The sequence below is a fragment of the Rattus rattus genome, chromosome 13, assembly GCF_011064425.1.
Source record: "Rattus rattus isolate New Zealand chromosome 13, Rrattus_CSIRO_v1, whole genome shotgun sequence".
NCBI classification, from domain to species: domain Eukaryota; kingdom Metazoa; phylum Chordata; class Mammalia; order Rodentia; family Muridae; genus Rattus; species Rattus rattus.
This window is the reverse complement of record NC_046166.1, coordinates 12,946,343-12,967,962: the sequence shown is the minus strand read 5'-3', so window position 1 is coordinate 12,967,962 and position 21,620 is coordinate 12,946,343. Positions and strand designations below refer to the sequence as shown.

The following is a 21,620-nucleotide window of genomic DNA, read 5'->3' as shown; positions in this document are numbered from 1 at the left end:
CCTTCTGTAGCTGCCCCAAACCTGACTTGAATACTCGGTGTTGCTCTGGCCTCCAGGCTCCTCTAAGTGGGGATTGAGGATGCCCTCCTGTGTCTTCCTCTGGCTCACCTAGGTGGAGATGCCTTTTCAGGTAGGTCTAGCACCTCCCTGCACCGAGGATGCAGCTAGAACCTTCTAGCATTTTCTAAAGGAGGTACTCTCATGTACAAGCAAGCTAAGGAAGGCAAAGAAGTCTGGTCCCTGCCAGGTAGGTTCTCACGTTTTGTCGTTAAATTTTGTTTTTGAGATAAGGTCTCGGGGTTGGGGATTTAGCTCAGTGGTAGAGCACTTGCCTTGGCAAGCGCAAGGCCCTGGGTTTGGTCCCCAAAAAAAAAAAAAAGAGAGAGAGAGATAAGGTCTCACTGTGTAGCCCAGGCTGACCATAACCAAATCTCCTGGTGATTCTGCCTCAGCCACCCATGCTGAAATGACAGGTGTGTGCCTGTCACAGGTTAATTTATTTATGTATAGTGTGTGTGTGTGTGTGTGTGTGTGTGTGTGTGTGTGTGTGTGTGTGTGTTCAGGGAGGTCAGGTAAGTCAGCTCTGCCCATCATGTGAGTCCCAGTGATCAAATACACAGGCTTAGTAGCATCTTTACCAATGGTGTCATCTCAGTGGCCCCAGATGGGACATTCTAGAAGTCATTAGCCATGTGACACACAGGATTTCATGCTAGCACCCTGTGGCCCCTGAAAAATAATTGGGCCGGAGACACTGGAACTCCTTGCTGCTGGCACGATCTAGAATTCCCCTTGTCCCTCCCTAACTCAAGACATATGACCAGAATCAGGCTGTAGCATGCTTTATTCACAAGACTCATGGGGCCACGTGGCCATGATGGTGTCTCTTGCCCACAGCCAGGGAGGGGCCTAGACGCCAGGCCAATGCAAAGAGTAAGCCCTTGAGGTACGGCGTGAAATGTCCCTGGAGATGCTCCACGGGCCTCCTGTTCCCAGGAGTGCATCCGTGGTGAGGCAGCTTCGAGTATAATGTCCCCTCCACATGGCCTGAACCATCTTGGCTGCAGACTGCTGCTGACGGAGCTGCCGGCGGGTCCTGTAGCCCTTCCAGGCTGCCTGGATGATGGTGCATGCTCTGTGCTGCTGGCTAAGAGTGCTCTGCTGGGATGCTGAGGTCCATCGAGAGACGGAGTGGACTGAGGCGCCCTGGCCAAAGCCCTGCACCACGCGCGTGGACAGCGTGTGGCCACACACGTGACAAGTGCGTGGCTGGGACCCCACAAGCATCACAACGCTGGGTGGACTCTCTACTGGGGGACCCAGGGATTGGCAGACACTGCAGACGTCTGGCTGACAGGATAGGAAGCATCGGTGCTCGGAGCTGCTTCTGCTGTCCAAGTTTCCCTGGGTTCTGCCACCGTGCTCTGGCCACGCAGTAGGAAGCAGGATATGGCGAGTCCGGGCCCGGCGAATGGAATAGCCACGCCAGGCAGCCTGGATGACGGTGGTGGCTCTGAACAGCCTTTCCAGATTCCGACGTACACGGTAACCACGCCACGTAGCTTGGATGATGGTGGCCCATTGATGCCACACTTTCACGGTACGGCGCACCAGGTAGCCACGAGTGCAAGCTTGGATGGTGACAACGGCCTGGACGACAACTTTCTCCATAGCCTGTACTGACATCAGCAGCTCAGCTGAAGGCTTGCGGTCCAGCGCTGCCTCTGCACCAGAGGGGTCCCATGGCTTGTGGCCCCTGCTGGGCCATATGCCTGGAGGTGCCCCAGCATGTGCTGTGGCTCTGACCGATACGTTGGGGACTTTGGAATTCCATGACTGGCCAGCAGCCAGGCCGGCATCCACAGGGCCCTGGGGTACAGTGGGGGGTGGGGACATCGTATTATGGCCAGTTTTAGGGTATGTAACGAGATGGGGTATGTGGTTCAGGGGCGTGGTTCTGGGGCCCTGGGAACTCCCATCAAGGGTGGTTTTGCGCACCGTGATATGGTGAAGTCTGTGGCCATAGTGCGTGGTGGTGACTTTTTGAGAGCCCTCATCAAAACTAGTTATAGGGACTCTGACCTCTTGATGTTTTTGGCTGGGAGGTGCAGCCACACCTCCCATCATTCGTGATCTCCCATCATAGCCAGTGACAGAACTGTTGATGGACTCAATATTTTGGCCATGGGGCATGGTTGGGACCAGGGAACCCTTATCATAGCTAACTCTGGGGAGGGGTGTGGTCAGGCTTAGTACTGTTCTTGGCTGGCCAGCCTGCCTGACATCCTTAGCAGACTCATCAAGAAGGGGTCTCTGGGGGTCATCTGATGATGGCTCATGGACCAGAGACACCCTCCGGCCTCCTGAGGATGTCTTCTGTCCCCTCTCAACCCCCACGTGGATGATGGGCATGACACCCACTGTGGATGCCCCTGAGGGCTCCCTGTGACTGTCCGATGAGGCCCGAGATACTGGCTTGAATGGATAACTAAAGGGGAGCAATCTGTCCATGGAACCTTCTAGAAGTTCTGAGACAAAGTTGCCTTGACTGGATTGGTAGAACTTTCTAACAGTGAGGGACTCTTGGTGGTCCCTCTCTGTGTGGCTCTGAGGTTCTCCAATCTGGGAGGCACTTGATGCCCCAATTTTAGGCGGGGGTGCTGAGTTTGTCCCTTCTGAGCTCTGGACAGCCCTGGGGTTTCCAGGCTTGGCCCCCTCTAACCCTAGAGGCAGCTCGGCTGTCCCAGCTCTGCCTGTACTCAGCTGTGGTGCCACTGAGACATTAGAAGCCAGAGGTTGGCTCGAATTGTCCACAGGGGTCTCCTGCCAGCTCAGGATCCTGGGACCAGGGTGGAGGCTGGGGGGATCACTCTTGCTTTCTGAGGCTAAGGGCTGAACAGTATGGCTGCTGGCTGTGGGGTGCTTACCTAAACTCTGGACTTGTTTAGGGACACTGTTGGCTTGTTTAGGAACTTCCTTGTTTGACAGGGTCTTTGAGAATGTTTGGTCTTTGGGAACATTTTCTGCTGCCAGAGGTATATGCCCACATCTCTCTCTTCCTGTGGCACCAAAGCCTGTCTGTGATGCCCCCAGTTTTGACTCAGTCTGAATGCCCTCAGGTTTGACAGAGTCTGTGCTAGGTGTCACGGTTGAGGACGTGGTTTTAACCATTTGTCCTGGCTTTGGCAAGGTCAGGTCACCAACACCTACAAGCTTTGTCTGCCCAGGGTCTTGGCTAATCTGTGAGGGTGGGTGTTGTGGGTCTTCAGCCAATTTCTGAGTTGCTTGTATGCAATCATTGGCCAGCTTGGTGACAGAGGGTGTCAGGAAGGAGACCTGGGAGGCTTCCTTGTACTGTGTCACCTGAAAGGGACGTGGAGAGATCCCTACCAGCATGGACCCCCCTGGGACCAGGTTACTTGGCTTGCTGGCCACAAAACTCGGCCAGGGGCTTGGACAATGGGAGTTTGGTGAGGGTTCGACAGCTGGGCTCAACTTCTCCCTATTGCCATCAATCTTTTGAGGGTGACTAGGGGCCTTATTGCTAGCCACAGGACATGGAGGTTGGCCAAGGGCCACATCACTGGCCCCAGCATCTCCATGGGAGCTCTGACCCTCACCACTAATCACTGATTTTGTCAGTAGGTTCTGGGTCCTGATACCTACAGTGGACTCTGGGGAAACATTCTGGGCCACACCCTCTGCCTTGGACTCAGGAGGTACACTCTGAACCAAGCCATCCACCATGGACTCCGGGAGCAGTTTCTGGGCTATGCCATCTGCCATGAACTCAGCGGGGACACTCTTGCCTACACCCCTGGTCATAGACACTTGAGGAAGGTTCGGAGTTTTGCTTTCAAACACAGGCTTGGCGGCCGGGGCTGAAGACACCTTTCCCTCTACAGAAGCCTGGGGTAAAGTCCCGCCCACAGCACCTGCTGCATCTGCAATGATCATACCTACGTATTGGTAACTGGGTGGAACCATAGTGGCCATCGAGAAGAGCTGGGGGTCTAATGCAATAGGGAGAGTGGCACAGGGCTGAGGGATGCTGGTGGCCAGCTGGTTTGGGAAGAGCTCAGGTGGGACCTGCATCGTGGGCACCGCGGCTGGGCATGGGCTCTGGCCCACACCTGCGGCCATGGCCGCCTGATTCTGAGTCCAGTGGATATCTGCAGGCGAGGCCCAGGCAGCCACGGTGGGTGGGTTGGCCCCCTGACATACACTTAAGAACAGTCCAGTAGTCAGAGGCCCCTGGGGAATCCCTGGGGCTATGCCCCTGAACAAAGCCTGGCATGGAACACTGGTCCCTATGGCCAGGCCGTTGTCCTCGACAGGAGCCACAGAAGGGTGGCCATGCATGGTCTGAACCATAGGACTTGGGGGCCCCTTGTTGGCCTGGGTCGGCTCAGAGTGAACTGTGGAGCCCTGAGGGCTGGACTGGCTCCTGGCACCTATCAGGAGGTTTCCACCTGAGCTGCTGCAGACGCCCAAAGATGGCTGGCCTGGTGTACTCTTCACACACGGCTGCAGCCCCCCTTGGGTGGGCATGGAGGGCTGGCTTTGAGTTGTGCTGCTGTCCAGCAGGGTGTGCTGCTGTGGGCTGAAAACTGGTTTGCTCACCCCGCGACCCACACCGCATACCACAGTGGGCGGCAACAGGCTCAGGGTTCCCAAGGTGGCCGCAGGTGCATTTGAGAGATCAGGGTACATTCTGGGAGCCAGAAACGGGGAGTTGAGGTTGGGGGGTACCCTGTTGGACAGAGGTACCTTGAGCACCCCAGGGACCACAGTGCTGGCTGTGGTTGGCTGACTGTGGTTTGGAGATGCCCTGTTGGCCACAGACACATGGGCCAGCGTTGGGGACCTAACACTGACCACGAAAGCCTGGGCTAGGCCTGGTGACATGCCGTGGGACACACATGGCTGCACATAGTTGGGGGTTACAACCGTGGCCATATAAGGTTGAGTGAAATGTGAAGGCACGCTGTAGGCCGGGAATGGTTGGAAAAAGCCTGGAAACATCCCGGGGGCTACAGATGTCTGGACTGAGTCTGGATGCCCTGCAACCTGTGTGGGCACGGAGGAGCTGCCAGGTGGTGGCCAGCTACTCAGAGGTGACTGAGTGGGCCGGGGGGCTCCGTGGATAGCGGCAGATGGCTGGGCCTGGCCTGAAGTTGCCCCAATGCTTACTGGCTGGCTGTTTAAGGTCACCACACCAGTAGCAGATGTCTGCGTAAAGTTCGATGGTGCACTAGAGGCCACATGTTTCTGGGTATAAATTGGGGACCCTCCAGCATACACAAATGGTTGACTAAAATTTGTAGGTGACCCATAATATATCAACGGTTCTGTCAGGCCTGGAAACAACCCAGTGTCTATGGATGCCTGGGCTAAAGCTGGGGACACCCTGGTAGCCACAGATGGATGGGCCAGGCTTGGGGCCACCCCAGGGCTGGTGGATGGCTGAGCCAGGCTTGAGGCCACCCCAGGGCCTGTGGATGGCTGAGCCAGCCTTGGGGTCACCCCACGGCCCGGGGATGGCGGAGCCAGGCTTGGGGCCACCCCAGGGCCTGTGGATGGCTGAGCCAGGCTTGAGGCCACCCCAGGGCCTATGGATGGCTGAGCCAACCTTGGGGTCACCCCATGGCCTGGGGATGGCTGAGCCAGGCTTGGGGTCACCCCACAGCCTGGGGATGACTGAGCCAGGCTTGGGGTCACCCCACGGCCTGGGGATGGCTGAGCCAGGCTTGGGGTCACCCCACGGCCCGGGGATGGCTGAGCCAGGCTTGGGGTCACCCCAGGGCCTGTGGATGGCTGAGCCAGCCTTGAGGTCACCCCACAGCCTGGGGATGGCGGAGCCAGGCTTGGAGACACACTCTTGGACCCTGCAGGGTGAGGTGAGCTTGGAGACAGCCCCTTGGCCTCTAATGGTTGGCTCAGGCGCTGAGATCCCTCACTGGCCTTGCGTGCCTGGCCAGGGCTTGGGGCTCCCCTCTGAGTCCGCGTGTCCTTGGGTAAGACAGGATCCAGACAGGTGACCCCACTTGGCTTCCGGTCTCTGGCACGAACCTGATCCTTCTTATGCCAGGGTGTAGCTGTGTTCTGGCAGAGCGCCTCAGTCAGGTCCCCAGTACTATAGTCAGACGCACTGTCAGAGTCCCAGTGGACATTTGAGGCCAGGCTGCTGCTAGAGAGGAAGGGCCCAAGTCCCAGAGGGGGATGTTGGGACTTGGGGAGTGTGTGCTGAAGACTGGGTGGACATGTTCTCTCCAGCTGCCCCTGGAGCCTGTACCTTGCCTCTCTGATCTCATTCGCCATTGGCTGGGAGTCCTGCATGTCACCCTCCTTGCTGCATTCCAGAACTCCTGAAGGTGGTAAGCTAGATGGTACGGAGGGGTTGTCTGAGGGGCTGCTCTTCAGGGAGCTCTGAGAGTCACAGCTGTCTTGGCAGCGGGTCCTGGGATAGCTCTTGGCTAACACGATCTGTGGGTGCTGTGGGATCTTGGCCAGTAACTCATCCAGAAGGGACTTGTGCTGGCCAGTGGTCTGGGCATGAAATGGGGGGGTTAAAGACACTTGAGGGCGCTTCTCCAGTTTGGGGGTGGACCTGTTGGAGGCGGTTTGCGACTTAGGATTGAGGAGCACAGGTGACGGCTGATCACTACCTTGTTCGTCTGCCACGTTCCTGACAATAGTGGCCATTTCCTTACTGCCCGGTGGTGACAATACTCGATTGTGACCCGGCAGCGGGATCTGCTTACAAGTCTCCTTGGGCAATGAGCTGTGACTCCTGATTAGGGAAGAGCAATAGCTACAGGGAGATTTCTTGTGTATCCCCTGGGATGGACACTGACACACATTGCTCTGACAAGTGGTAGAGGGCCACAGGGACGTGGGGGAGTTCCCGTCACCCATGCGACCTGAGGGCTTACTGGCTACCACGTTGCCCTCTCGGTACGACGACCCTGGGTAGGGTACCCTGCTGGCCACAGATGGCTGGTGGGAGCTTGGGACTGGGCTATTACTGGTCACGGATGGTTGGTTACTGCTTGGACCTACACCGTTGGCAACAAGTGGCTGCCATGGACCAGGGGGTGGTGGCTGGGAAGGTCGTTTGGGAACATGGGGACCCTCACCACATGCCATGGAGTCAAGATCCAACGACCTCAGGTATAGACCAGAATAAAGGACTGAACCTACCTCCCTCGACAGTGTGGGCATTTTGAGTAGGGGACAGCAGTAAGTGCTGGTGACTGTCCCTCCGGAAAAGGAGCCTATGAGGGACTGCGGCGAGCAGGGTGACCCTTCCAACGTGATCCCAACACTTTTGTCCCACGGGATCCCATCAGGTTGTTCCCAGGGCAAGCCCTCCCATGATGGCCTGACCTTGCTACACCGTGCTCCTACAGGACCCATCGTAGGTCCCCACGCCACCGACAGACTCCCGCTGCAAGTCACCTCCATTGGGGCAGGCGCTGTGGTCATCCGACTCCCCACTGTTTTTGAGGTGGCCTTAGGGAGGAAGGCACCTGTCCTCTGGGCCATTTGGGCCAAGGACTGAGTGAAGACAGCACCCAGCTCACCCTGGCACAGTGCCTGGCTGAGTGTGGCCCTCTCGTCTTCTGTCAAGGCTTTGCACAGGACCTCGGCCAGCTTTCCCTGTGTGGCCTTGCTGAGTTCTGGACGCAGCTCACCACGAGACAGGGCCCGGGACAGGGAGATGCCCAATTCACCCCATGACAATGCCTTCATCAGTGCCATTCCCAGCATGCCTTGAGGCATGGCCTTGACCACAGACGGTCCCAGGACCTCCCGGGACAGGGCCTGGCTCAATGCTGCCCTTACTTCCCCCTGAGAAAGTGTCTTGACCAGGAGTGCCCGCAGGTCCTCAGGGGAGCCCAGCATGGCCACCAAGTCTGCACATAGAGATGCGATGGATGCTGCCAGGTCTTCGTGGCATGACACTGCCTGGTTGGGCATAGGGGATGGAGGTGGGGTCCGTGGCCGTCCACTGTCACCCCAGGATTCTGCATTGCACACAGGGTGTCCACTGGGTGTCATCAGAGGTACCAGCATGCCTTGGGGATCTGTGGCCACTGAACGAGAGTTCTGCACGGTCTTGTTTGGTGCATGGCTATGGGGCTGGGGCTGGGCTACACTCCTGTCATCTGGCTTGGCACGGGGTCCGGTGCTAAGTGTCCCCAAATGTTGCCACAACTGGACAGATGCCTTGGAAGTGCTCAGGAATGTCTGCGACTGGGTCTTGCTACTAAGGTCAGTGGGAGGGTGGGCAGTCAAGAGGCACTTGGCTGTTTCCGTGGCTATCTGGGCCTGGGATGGAACCTTAGCCAGACACGTAATGAGCTGGGCCAGGGACGGGGCCTTGTTAAGCTTAGCGGATGGACAGACCTGGCATGCTGCCTTGGCGGTTTTAGCGTTCATGGTCTTGACATGCTCAGCAGGTGGACGCAGCTGAGGCGAGTTTTTTGTCAGGATAGAGGCCATGGGGTGCTGGGGAGCAGAGATGTGTGAATATGTGTGTGGGTATACCTCAGGAGGGACTGAGGTCATCCCAGAGGAGCGTGACTGCGGGCAAGCCGAGGTTGGACGTGACGTGGTCGGATGATCTCGAGACACAGATCTGGCCTGTTCACCGGCAGGTTGGAGCTGGGCTGTGAGGGACATCAGGTGTGCAGCCAGTGGCGAGGAGGATAGGGAGGCAGAGAGACCTACAGGTGGACGCCGTCCTTCAGGTGTGCCTGGGGCCAGCCTGGATGGTGTGCAAGACTGGGACAGAGCTTTACAGCAGGGTGAGGCCGACAGAGTTCGGGCATGGCAGGGGGATGGCCGGGTTTGGGGGCAGGTCTTGGTCAGGGGCACAGCCAGCTGGGCCTGGGACAGGGTCACAGTTATCTCCTCAGGCATGTACACCCTGAAGTGAACCTTAACAATCTCTGCCCTCTGCTCGATCTGAGTCAGGGCCTTACTCCTGTCTTCCATCACTTTTGTCCAAGACAGAGCCCTGGTTGCAATGGTTGTGTTAGTCTTGAGAGCTGCTTCCTTCTTGGGGGCCCTTGCAGGACAAGGCTTCATCCTTTCTACTTCCAGTGGAGACTTGGCTGGAGGAGGCTTAGGAACTATGATGTCTAGATTTCCCTGGGGCCCGCACCTGCCCTTCCCTTCGGCCAAGTACGACTGAGAGGCCACCTTGACAACGGCGGGGGTCTGCTTGGTGCTCACGGTGACCTTGGCCTTTGGGTTAGTTAAGTGGACCTGGGATGCAGTGTTACCGGCAATCACCGGACTTTGAGATGAACTCTTGGGACTTGAGGGTACTGACGCCTCAGTTGAGCCACCACACAGGGTCCGGAAGACAGCAGCTACGGATCGTAACTGAGCTGGGGTCTTGGTTATCATGGCTGCCAGGCGTGTCTGGGGTGAAGGCTTGACCGTGGGGCTTGACTGGCAGGTTTTGGATGAAGTGGACACTGCGCATGTCTGAGCTTGGCCTCTGGTCACCGGGCGCGTCTGAATTAAGTTCTTTGTCACTGCGAACCCAGGGCCAGTTTGCAGTGGGGCCTTAGTGACAAAAGTTCCTAAGCGTGGTAAGGCCTTGATTGTAGGGGACACAGCAGACACTGGGGGCTGTGCCCTGACCCCAGGGACCATGGAACGCACCTGCATCTGCGGTGTAGTACTAGAGAGTGAAGAGTTGGGTGGCACAGGAACCAAGGGCCTGATCATCGGAGAGGCTGGGCTGGTTGGAGCTGGCATCTTCGTGACTGCCGTGACTGCCGTGACTGTCGCTGGGGATGAGGGACGTGTCTGTGGTGCACTCTTTGGTGCTGTAGACATTGTGGCTGGGGATTTGGGGCAGCAGCAGCCGCTGGACACACCTTGGTAGGGACCTTGCTGACTTGATATATATGCAGTGGGACCTTGGGAACATCTGCTTCTGTGTGGGTCTGGGTCTGGGTCTTCAGGGATCCAGGAATGGCCTGGCCATATCTCCCTATTGCTGCTGGCTCTAGGGTCCCCATTTTGATGGTCTTGGAAGCCACATGCCTGATCTTCACACTGTCCCCCTCCAAGTGTCTCATGAGACAAGAGCTCTGAAAAGTCTTGGTCAACATGCAGGGCTGATGCTTGGGACCTGTGTATCTGTCGAGGCCACCTCTGGGGACTCTGCTAGCACAGGGGCCTGCTGTGGCTTGTGAGGAGACCAGGTTGTCAGATGATGGGAACTGAGTCTCTTTAGTCACCATGAGTGGTGACTGGTCCTCTGGGGCATGAAAGCGCACCTGCTGTGGCTGGTGGTAAGGGATGTCCCCATCATCCTCCCTCTTAGCTTTCTTAGCCGTCAGCTTGTTGGAGTGCATCAGCCTGCGAGTGCTGAAGCGTCGCCAGGCCTCCTGGATGGCCTTGGCTGCTGTCATCTGGGAGATGAGTTTCTGCCGCAGCCGGTAGCCCTTCCAGTTGGCTTGGATGACAGTGGCTGCCCGTGAGACCATCATGTCCATCTCATCTACCAGGATGTTCCTGAAGGCCTGGCTCTCCACCACCGCCCGCAGGCGGGGCACTTCCTGTGACGCTAACACTGTCAGCTCCTTGGGCGGATAGGAATCATTCTGGATCTGAGGACGTAGCTTGGCCACTTTCTCTTGGTGAATGGGGGTAGGCTGAGGGAGGCATGGCCTGCTTGGTGACATGAGGTTCTGGAACTGGAGCTGAGCTGCAGGCTGCATTGCTGCCATTCCTGAGCCGGCCAGAGAAGTCTGGGGGGAGGGGTGAAGGATGAGGTTTGGTAGGTGTATGGGGGGGAGAGAGATGGACAGGTAGGGACTCGCACAGATGGGCGGTGGGTGGAGATGGGTAAGGAGACAGTGGGTGCATGGATGGTTGGATATATGTGGAGAGGTGGGAGAGGAGTTGGCAAAGAGCAGAGAGGTGGTGAGTGAGAGAGAGGGATGAGGGAGTAGTACCAGGCCCATGGCAGTCCATACACTGTGAATGGATGAGGCACTGTGCATGAAGAACATGGAATCCAGGGATACCTGTGGTTTCTGCGTGACAGCAGGTGCAGAGAGCAGGGACACAACCACCCAGCAGCCCGCAGCCCGGTAACCTGGGCAGGACCTATATGCATGGCAGAAGTGCTCCTCAAGGCAGGCCCAGTCAAGCCCTGACCCAGCGATCTCCTTACCTTGGAGGGTCATAGAGTTGGAAAAGGAGCAGAAGAAGGTGTAATCTTGGAAGCCAGCCTGTAAGGGGAGGCTGTCTTCAGTTCTTCATTCCAAGAAATGTACACAGCAGCGCTCTGGGCTGGTTCTGTTAGAAATACCAACAGGAGTGGGACTGTGGACTAGGCCGGGGGAGGACAGAGCTGAGAAGGCACAAGGAGGATGAAGCGAGGGAGGACAGAGGGAAGAGTCAGGACAGGGGAAGGAGGAGGCAGGAGAGAGGACACCCGACAGGAGGGGCCTGGGAAAATGAGTGTAAGGGGAGGGCCCCAGGATGCATGTAGGATTGGAGAGCTGAGGGTGTCTATGTCTGCATTGTCTAGAAGGGTGAGAGCCAGAAAGCTCACACCCAGGGCGCATCCACTCAGCACCCTATTCAGTGAGACGCAGGGAGCTGCAAGGAGGCTCAGTGTGAGGAGTGACTGGGGCCAAGGCGGATGGTACAGGTTGTCCCCTGAGCCCAGCCAGTGGGAGCAGTGAACCAACTGCTGCTGTTACCTTCTGCCTCTGCATGGACACCTAGTGCATCCACCCTTCACACACAAACTTACATGTCGATTAAAAGAGTTAGGCCAGGGCTAGGGTGGCCCCATGGTTAACAGCACTTGTAGCTCTTGCAGAGGACCCAGGTTCGTTTCACACAATTCACAACAGTCCCTGACTCAGCAGATCTGACCCCTTAGCTGGCCTCAGCGGGCACACTCATGGTGCACTGGCACACATGCAGCAGGTAAAGCACCCACATATGTAAAGCTTTTAAAAAGAGAAAACAAAATAACGACGACAAAATCTAGACCAGTCCTGGTAGCACCCACTTAACCCCAGCACTCAGGAGGCAGAGGCAGATGGATCTGTGAGTTCAAGGCCAGCCTGGTCTATGGAATAAGACCCTGTCCACATAGATAAATGTCAGACAAATGATCCTAATTTTACTGCCAGACACACTTTAAACATGAAGATATGGTTGTGTTGGACGTAACTGAGTAGAGACAAGAATTGTAGGCCACTGTCATGGGACTGTCATGGCTATGTTCCAGTCTCAGGGACTTATGCCTTGTATCCACAGAAGATACACTCGGACAATCACAAACGCATCCGAACCTAATAACACAACTACCAAACACGTAAGGCGAAAACTGGCAGTATTAAAGAGACAGAGTAATCCACAGTCAGAATTGGACTGCTTTAATTTTTTTTTTCTTTTTTTTTTTAGACAGCCTGTCTCTATGTAGACCAGGCTGGCCTGGAACTCACCAAGATCCACCTGCCTCTCTCCTTAGCGCTGGAATTAAAGGTGTGAGCCACCACGCCTGGCTATACCTTTTAGAAAATATTGTTTTCCGTGTGCATTGGTAGGTGTGTGTGTGTACGATGTGAGTGCACGCTCTGGTCACAGGTGTGTACAATCTCTCAGGTCGTTTTGTGGGTGCTGGGATACGAGCTGGTCTTCCTGACTGAGAACATCCTGTCACCCTGCCTTGGTTGTTCCTTTAGCTTTTACAATTCATTTCACCTGTTTGAGTATTTTTTTTCCTGTGTGCATGTCTGTGCACTGGGTGTGGTACAGTGCCTGTGGAAGCCAGAAGAATGAGTGGGTGCTAATTCTAAGCCACCCCATGTGGGTGCTGGGAACTGAACCTCTGGAAGAGCAGTTGGTGCTCTTAATTGCTGAGCCATCTCTCCAGACCTAAACATTATTTTTAGTGTTATTTATACGTCTCTTCTGGCTAGTTTTATGTCAACTCGACATTGGCTAGTCATCAGACAGTAGGGAAACTCAATTAAGAAAATGCCTTCATATGATTGGCCTGTAAGCCAAGTGGTGGAGGCCAACCTGGTCTACAGAGTTAGTTCCAGGACAACTAGGGAACCCAGAGACCCTGTCTCAAAAAACAAGAAAAGGAAGGCTGAGCAAACTATGGGGAGCAGCCATTAGTAGCACCCCCCTCTGCATCAGCTCCTGCCTCCAGGTTCCCACCCTGCGTGAGTTTCTGTCCTGACGTCCGTGGATGGGTGTGGAAGTGTAAGCCAGACAGATCCTTCCCTTCCCAGATGCTTTCAGGCATGGGATCCAATAGAGCACAGACAGTGAGGAGGGCACTGCTGGGTGCATGCAGGAGGAGACACTGCTTTGTGCATGCAGGAGGAGACACTGCTTGTGCATGCAGGAGGAGGACACTGCTGTGTGCATGCAGGAGGAGGACACTGCTGTGTGCATGCAGGAGGAGACACTGCTGTGTGCATGCAGGAGGAGACACTGCTGTGTGCATGCAGGAGGAGGACACTGCTGTGTGCATGCAAGAGGAGACACTGCTGTGTGCATGCAGGAGGAGGACACTGCTGTGTGCATGCAGGAGGAGACACTGCTGTGTGCATGCAGGAGGAGACACTGCTGTGTGCATGCAGGAGGACACTGCTGTGTACATGCAGGAGGAGACACTGCTGTGTGCATGCAGGAGGAGACACTGCTGTGTGCATGCAGGAGGAGACACTGCTTTGTGCATGCAGGAGGAGGACACTGCTGTGTGCATGCAGGAGGAGACACTGCTGTGTGCATGCAGGAGGAGACACTGCTGTGTGCACACAAGAGGAAGACACTACTGCGTGTCCCCAGAAGACTGAGGATGGCTCCTAGAGATGTGATTACAGATGCAGTGAGCCTGTGGATGCTGGAAACCATTCAGATCCTCCTTAAGAACAGCCCCGAGCCCTCTCTCAAGCCCCATGTTCACCAGCATGCCAGCAGTACAAGGAACTCTAAAAGGTCTCTCGGTGACTATGAGAGCAAACAGGCAGAGCTTGGGAAGAGCTCAGAACTACAGTGCCATGTTGGCGGCACTAGCCTGAGAACACAGAAATGTTGCAATGTCTCTGTGAGTCTGAGGCTACATAGTAACTTCCAAGACAGCCAGGGATATACATTGAGACCCTGCTTAAACAACCACCACCACCACCACCAGAAACCTCCTGTTTATAAGCCAGTGCTGCCGAGGTAAAATCAAGGTCCCTGGGACTGGCTGCTCACTCTGTCTTAATGAATCCTGAGCCATTAGCCAGTGAGACTCTGTCTCAAAAAATAACATGATGTCAGGCATGTGCTGACACATGCCTTTGATCCCCAAACTTGGGAGGCAGAGGCAGGTGGATTTCTGTGAATTCAAGGCTAGCCTGATCTACATAGTGGCACCCCATCTAATGAAAATAAAAGAAGAGAAATTGAGTCCCAGAAGTGTGGTTACCTGTCCACGGTCACTACAGGGTCCACAGCAGAACCTGGCTCGCTGACTCCAGTCAACCAGGGTGACCACCAGCCCTCTCCTTCAGGACAGGTCCCAGGGGTGTCCTCAGTCCTGGAGTGGTCACCGTGTCCCCCAGGCACTCAAGACACCCCTGGCTTCAACACTGAGCCAGTGTAGGGTCAGCAACTGAGCCCCCATTCTGTGAGCTCTGCAACCCCAACTATCTTTATCCAAATCCCAGAACATTCATGTGTACAGGGTACTTGTTAGACAACCCCAGTATGCTGGGAGGAGCTGTCAGCAGGCTCACAATCAGTGATTGTCATCATACCAGATGATGTCCATGTCACAGAGAAAGTGGGGCTCGGACCCTGGGACCTGGGGAGCAGAAACTGGCATGTGAACACAGCTAGAGCTCACGATACAGGGCCTTGATGTGTGTGTGAAGGATTGTGAGCTCCATCTCTAGCACCCCATAAAATGAGGCAAGTTGGTATCTGAGGCAGGAGGATTGTTGTGAGTTCCAGGACGGCTTGGGCTACAAAGCTGGATGTGGTGGTGATGAATACCTGTCAGCCCAGCACACAGGAGGTGGAAGCAGGAGGATCAGAAATTCATGGTCATCCCCACCTATATATAGTGAGTTCAAGGGTAGCCTGGGCTACATGAGACCCTTTTTAAAGAAAAAAAAGAAAGAAAAGCCACCAGGTTATGTAAGCCCTGTTGAGAGTACAGAGGGGGGAGAAACAAGGTTGTAGGGTGGGAAGAGGTTATGGAGGGCACCAGGGCAGTTGTCTAGGGACAGCTGTGAGCACATCTCTGAGCACAGGGTTCCCTCTTAGTCATGCAGAGCAAGCCCACCCTACCTTGGTGCTGGAGAAGGGAAAACAGGCTCACAGGGTTGATGCCCAAGGGATAGTACCATCAAGGCTTGGGGGACCCCAAATACTATCTCTAAGGGCCTAGCTACCTACCACAGCCAGAGGACGCAGACATTCTTAGCAAGAGCTGAGTGTGGTCCCCCACCAGCCCACTCACCTATCCCCAGAGCTGAAGCCACCAGCCCTGATAGCCCAGCCTTGGGACCGGGGCGCCCAAATGTCTTTATGACTTCAGCTGAGTTCTGACCACTCCCTAGCAGTATGTAGGGTTCTAGAACTCGGAACTGGGGCCCTGATGGGACAAGAGGATCTGAGCTGTCCTGATGGTCCAACATGGAAGGAAAATTAGGGCTCTGAGTATAGAGATGGCTCTCCAACCTCTCCCCCTTGTGTCCGGAGGGAGGCCTGTCACCACCTGGGATAACTGCTGAGCCTCCAAGATATCCTGGGGACATTCCCTGGTGGGGCATACAAAGACATGTGCAGCAGTCACGCACCAAGGAGTTTATGGATGTTGGTGAGTTCCAGGCTAGCCTGGGCTACATATGGAGAGAGATCCTGTGCAGAAACAGAAAAAAAAAAAAAAAAAAAAAAAAAACGGGCATGCACTGTGAGCCATGGCCATAGGAGGGGTAGATGGGGTGAAGCCAATGTTCTGGGCCACCTCCCCATGCTGGGGCTCATACCCAACATGAGTCACAGATGCTCCAGCCAAGACTGACACACACCTTGGCCTAGGCACAGCAGGCTCAAGCCAGAACCACTTTGCCTGGCCAAGGGGCTACTAGAACAAGGCCTCTATGCAAGCAGAGCAGACCACACAACCCTGTGGCTTTCCCCTGCCTCTCTCCTCTGTCCTTTTGCTGTTTGAGCACTTCTGGTGAGCCTATTATGTGTCCTTGGGAGCCTGGATATGGTGGTCTTAGCCCGTGTGCCAGATGAGGCTCAGGGAAAGAACTACACTTGAATTGCAGAGCCAGCCTTTCAAGGCTGGGGAACAGAACTCTGAGCCCAGGCAGCCTGGGCACATGATATGCTCTGTCAGAGTCCTTGGTGTTTTGAGATAAGACTCGCTATGTACCCAAGGCTGGACTGAAACTCATGAACCTTCTGCCTCTGCATTGCAAGCACTTGAGTCACAGGCTTTCAGGGCCCAGCCTGGCTCTGATCAGCTGACTGGGAACACTCCCAGCATCAACAAAACTTAATTTGGACCGGTGTGGCAGCACATGCCTTTAGTCCAACTGAGTTTGTGGCCAGCCTGGGCTACACAGTGAGACACCATTTTTTTTTTTTTTTTTTTTTTTTTTTGGAGCTGGGGACCGAACCAGGGCCTTGCGCTTGCTAGGCAAGCGCTCTACCACTGAGCAAATCCCCAACCCCGAGACACCATTTCAAACAACACAAATCTTTAGAAAGACCCAGATTTCATCCAACACTACATAGAACAGTGAAGACACTGGTGTATGTGGTATCCCAGCATTCCAAGGGCCAAAGGAGAGGTCAGAGTTCAAATTTCTACTGTGCTGTTTACAGCCTGTGGAACAGGCCTCCAGTACTCCCTGGCCTGCTACTGTATAATAGGGGTACAATAATCTTGGCCCTAAGAAGGATAGGGAAGAGTAGAACCAAGACCAGGACACCCCCCATTTCATAACACACAAGATGGAGGCCCACAAAAGAAGAGAGTATAGCTTGTGTAGCTGTTACAAAGCTCCACCGTGTACCCAAGCTGGGACTCGAAATGCCTGAAGCTCAGGAGAGTGCCTGCCTGGGACAGGCTCAACCCTGGGCTCCATTCGCACTGTGTAGATTGTCATCCCAGCACCTAGAAGACCTGTGTTCAAGCCTGTCTGTTACTAGCCTTTGTCTTACTAGACAGGGTCTGTAGCCCAGGGTTGGTCCAGGACAGAGGAGCCTCCTGCCTCAGCCTCCCAAATGTTGGGATGATGCCAGAACCGCCCAGCTGGACTCACAAGACAGTTCTGTTCAGGGTGGGCAGGAGGTACCCAGTGGCTTACAGGGCTGTCTAGGGACACCTGCCTCCAACTGGGACTTACCATGTGACCTTATCCCCACGGTGACACCCTGAGCCCAGTCAGAACCCCAAAACCCAGGGTCTCAGCAGCAGCAGCCAGGGATGACAGGGGGCGGTGGGCGGGGTGGAGACCTAGGGCCAAATGTTCTCACTGGGGCTGAGCTGGATGACCTGAGCACTGAAAATAGAGATGCAACAGACGGGTGTAATAGCACATGCCTTTAACCTTAGCACTCAGGAAACAGGCAGGGGGATCTCTGAGTTCCGGGCCAGCCTGGTCTTCATAGCAAGTTCCAGAACAGTCAAGACTACATGGGGTAACCCTGTCTCTAGAATAAAATAAAGATGCTGTGTGACTCAAAATAATTGCTTTACTTCGCTGAACATTGTTTCCTCAAAATAGAAGAGCGGGTGCTGTGAGAAGGGGGCGTGCCGTGGAGATATTTAAATACACCTACATAGCTAATAGTTTTGCAGAGAAGGCTCTGGGTTTGAGGCACCCCTTGAAACTAACAAAGAGTAAAATCTACCGAGCAGCCTGCAAGCCCAGCTCTATTCTGTATGGATGAATCCCGGAGAACCGAGGCCCCAAGGGTTATGAAACCTTGTGAGCACTTCGCTCTACTCCTTCCCCTGTAGCCACCTTTCTTCTCAAAGAATATACCTGCTAAGTTTCACAGGCCTTGAGTCCCGGTGCCACCTGGACCTGGGCCGACTGCATGCACCTAGGTGGCGCTCGCTGCGCAGCAGATGTGCAGACAGGGCCCGCGCCCACGCCGCGCTCCCGCCTCGCTGCAGGGAGGGGGGGAGTTAGAGGAGGAGGGAGGGGGATGGGAGCGGGCCAGACCCGCCCACCCTCAGCCCTGGCGGGGGAAGAAGGAGGCGGACAGCCAAGCTGGCGTAACGAAGACTTTACTGAAAACACAAAACCGGCGAACCAAGGATTACGGAACAGGAATGTGGACTCGTAGCAAAACAAAACCAAACAAAAAGAGAGGGGATGGTGTCGGGAGGAGGAGAGAGCGCGGGGGATAAGGGGGGAGGATTTTTTTTTTCTTCTTCCCGTTTCTTTAAAAAACCAACACAAGGAAACACACACGCAACACGCAACCAACGTTTGTTCCCGAGTAGAAACATAAATAGGGCGAAATCGGACACTCCCGTTCTCTCTTCCAAAAGGCAAAAAAATAAAAAGAAATAAAGGCAGAGCGTGAGGCTGCGCGCCCCTTAGAGCCCCTACTCGGAGGTACAAAGGGGCAGCCACGCGTAGGATTGGGGGTACAGAGGCGGCGCGAGGGCGGGGATCGTGCGCTCGGGGTCCCCATCCAGAGTAAAGGGGGGTCCAGCTTGTCGAGTCCGGGGGCACCGAGTCTCGAAAGTGTCCGGGGCGCCCCCCCCACCGCATCTAGTCCGCGCATGCGTCCCGCGCTCGGGCTCAATACGCCGGGACCTGGTGCTGGGGCAGCAGCTGGCAGCCGCTGTTGACGTGGCTGAGGACTTTCTGTTTGAGCTGCGCCACCTGCTCGCGCAGCAGGCTCGCGGTGGACGCCAGCTCGGTGTTCTGGCTTTTGAGGGTCTTGACTTTCTCCTCCAGGCGCGAGATACGCTCCAGCTTGCGCTTGCGGCATTTGGAGGCGGCGATGCGGTTGCGCAGCCTCTTGCGCTCCGCCTTGATGCGTTCCTGCGTGTCCATGTCGATGGGCGACAGTGGAGGGCTGTCGCCGAAGCTCGGCACGTCCGGCACGGTCTGCGGCTCGTCCTTGAGCGCGGCCAGACGCGGTGGATGCGGAGGTGGCGGCGGCCCCAGCGCGCCCGGGGGCGGCGGGAAGGGCACTGGCTCCGCGGCGAAGGCCACTGTGGCCGCGCCCCCAGGGGGCCCGGCGCCACCCGCGAAACTGCTCAGGTTGGCGTAGACCGGGGTCTCCGTGGCCCCGGGGGTGGCCGCCAGGTCCGCGGGCGCGGGGGGCGCGGGAGCCCCTGAGGTGGCCGCGGTGGCCGCACCCAGCTGGCTCTGCTTGTGCAGGTCCTCCAGCGCCTTGACGAAGCCCTCGGCGAACTCCTGCTCCTCGCTGGCCGCCACCTTAGGGTAGAGGAACTGCGTACTGGTCGGGGTGGTGGTCACCAGCCCGTTGGACTGGATGATCAGCCTTTCCAGCTCCGGGGACGCGAGTTTGAGCAGCCCAAGATCCGGCGAAGCCAGCAGCCCGTCGGGGGCGCCGTCGGGGCGCAGCGCAGAAGGTGCAGTGGCCGACCCTGGTTTCAATCCCGCCGCTCCCTGCTCCGCCAGGCTGAGCGTCAGCGCGTCTTTCTTCAGCATGCTGCTCGTCGGGGGCGCCCCGGGGAAAGCGCGGCCCGGGGGCGCGAAGCCACCGCCGCCGGGGGCCCCAGCAGCACCAGCGACGCTCGACGCACCCGCAGCCAGGCCGCTCAGCGCCTCCTCGCCATAGAAGGGCGTTTCCATCCCCGCCTCCCCCGCCGCGCTCGGCCCCGGGGCGGGGGGAGTGGCCGCGGCCTCCCCGGGGGGCCCCGTATGCCCCCCAGTCCGCTGCCCGTACAGACCGGCTCCGATGCCGGCCGCTCTGCCCCGCGCCGCCCGCGCGCTCTCTTATAGCCTCGGCCCCCGCGATGAGCTCACCGCCCCCGCTCGCCATTGGCGCGAGGTGACGTCGTGGATTTGCATAAAGGGGCGGGAGCGGGACGCCCTCGCCTGATGGCTGCTGCGGCCGCTGTTGCCAAGAGCGACGCTCGCTACATGGCACAACAACGCGCTGCATTGTGGGTTGACGTCATGGGGGTGGGGCTGAACGCGGTTTGGCCGGGTCACCACGCCCAGCTTGGATTGCCGGGCAGTTTCTGTCCCTCCCCTGCTGTTTCTTTTCTCTCTCTCTCTCTCTCTACCCTCTCTCTTCCTCCCCTCTTTACATCTCTCTATTATCTTTTTTCTTCGTTTCCCTCACACTGGATCTCATCTGTGTATTTATGTCTCCCCTCGTCTCTGGCACTTCTGTGGCGTGCTGGGCCGAGCCTCATAAACTAAGGCCCTCTGCGAAGCCACGCCCCGCGTCACGCCCACCATGGGCACGCCCCTCGGGGGCTGGGCGCCAACCAGGGTTCCTCTGGCTTGGAGCTGGCAGGTGTGGGCAGGAAGGGGGAGGGCAGAGGAGGGTCCCTTGGAGAGTCCCCAAAACTACTTAGCGCCCTGTCAGTTTCACGGGGTGGAGTCAGACGCCTAAAAGCTAACCTCCTGCCTTTTCCGAGGAGAAACTGAGGATGGGCTATGTGGAGTCCAACCTCGTCCAGGGCAGCCGCCAATTATGGAGGTTTTTCTTGATCTCTGTGAAAAAATCTTTTTTCTTTTAATCTTTGTTTTGGGTTATTTTAAGACAAGATCTCATCCTCTAGCCTCCGATAACTTAACTTCAGTCCCCCTGTTTCATCTCCCCAAGTGTGGCAATAACAGGCCTGAGCCACAAAACCTGGGCCTACAAATCCCGGTTTTTATTTTACATGTTTGTGTGTGTGTGTGTGTGTGTGTGTGTGTGTGTGTGTGTGTGTGAGTGTGTGAGAGAGAGAGAGAGAGAGAGAGAGAGAGAGAGAGCACGTGCGTGTGTTTCACGGGCATGCACGTTTGTGTCTGGGAAGGTCAGAAATATCTGGGAGTCCATTCTCCCTGGTGTGGCACTAAGGCTGTCCGGCTTGAGTGCAGGCACCTTTACTCTCTGAGCCAACCCCATGGCCCTGGATTGGGATGTTTTGAGACAGATTCTCACTCTGTAGCCCAGACTGACCTCTTGAACTCCCCTGCAATCCTACCTCACGCTCCTGGATGACAGATATATGTCATTGTGCCTTACTTCGAAGGATCTGTATTTGATTTCAATTGTTAGGACACCCTATACCCTAGCTGACAAAGAACTTAGGGCAATTACACTGCCTCAGCTTGAAAGACAGGCCAATCACCTCATCTTAGCATGAGATTTGAATCTGGGGTTCTTTGAGTTTTGTGTTTTGAGCTGGGGCTGACTGGGAATTTACAGATGTGGACCTGCTAAGTGCTGGAGTTAAAGGTCACCATGCAAAAGATGTAACCCACGTTGACCCGAAAGGTCTGGGGTGAGCTTGTGGGGTTTTTGTTTTCTTTCTGCCTGTGTTGTTTTGAGACAGGATTTTACTATAGCTCAGGCTAGACTTCAGAAGTGATCCTTCCGCCTTCCGCCGT

The 21,620-nt window shown here is 56.1% G+C and overlaps 2 protein-coding genes across 2 annotated transcripts; both read right to left on the bottom strand.

The window, feature by feature from the left end:
• Nucleotides 1-909: 909 nt before the first annotated feature.
• Nucleotides 910-10,757, bottom strand: Iqcn (IQ motif containing N). Its single transcript, XM_032918904.1, is given in 3 exon segments — nt 910-1,869; nt 7,390-9,878; nt 9,881-10,757. Coding segments are annotated over 3 exon segments (4,326 nt in total).
• A 7,540-nt stretch (nt 10,758-18,297) lies between these two features.
• Nucleotides 18,298-20,747, bottom strand: Jund (JunD proto-oncogene, AP-1 transcription factor subunit). Its single transcript, XM_032918905.1, has one exon. The coding sequence runs from the start codon at nt 19,860-19,862 to the stop codon at nt 18,837-18,839; it is 1,026 nt and encodes a 341-aa protein (XP_032774796.1). The 5' UTR covers nt 19,863-20,747; the 3' UTR covers nt 18,298-18,836.
• Nucleotides 20,748-21,620: the final 873 nt, after the last annotated feature.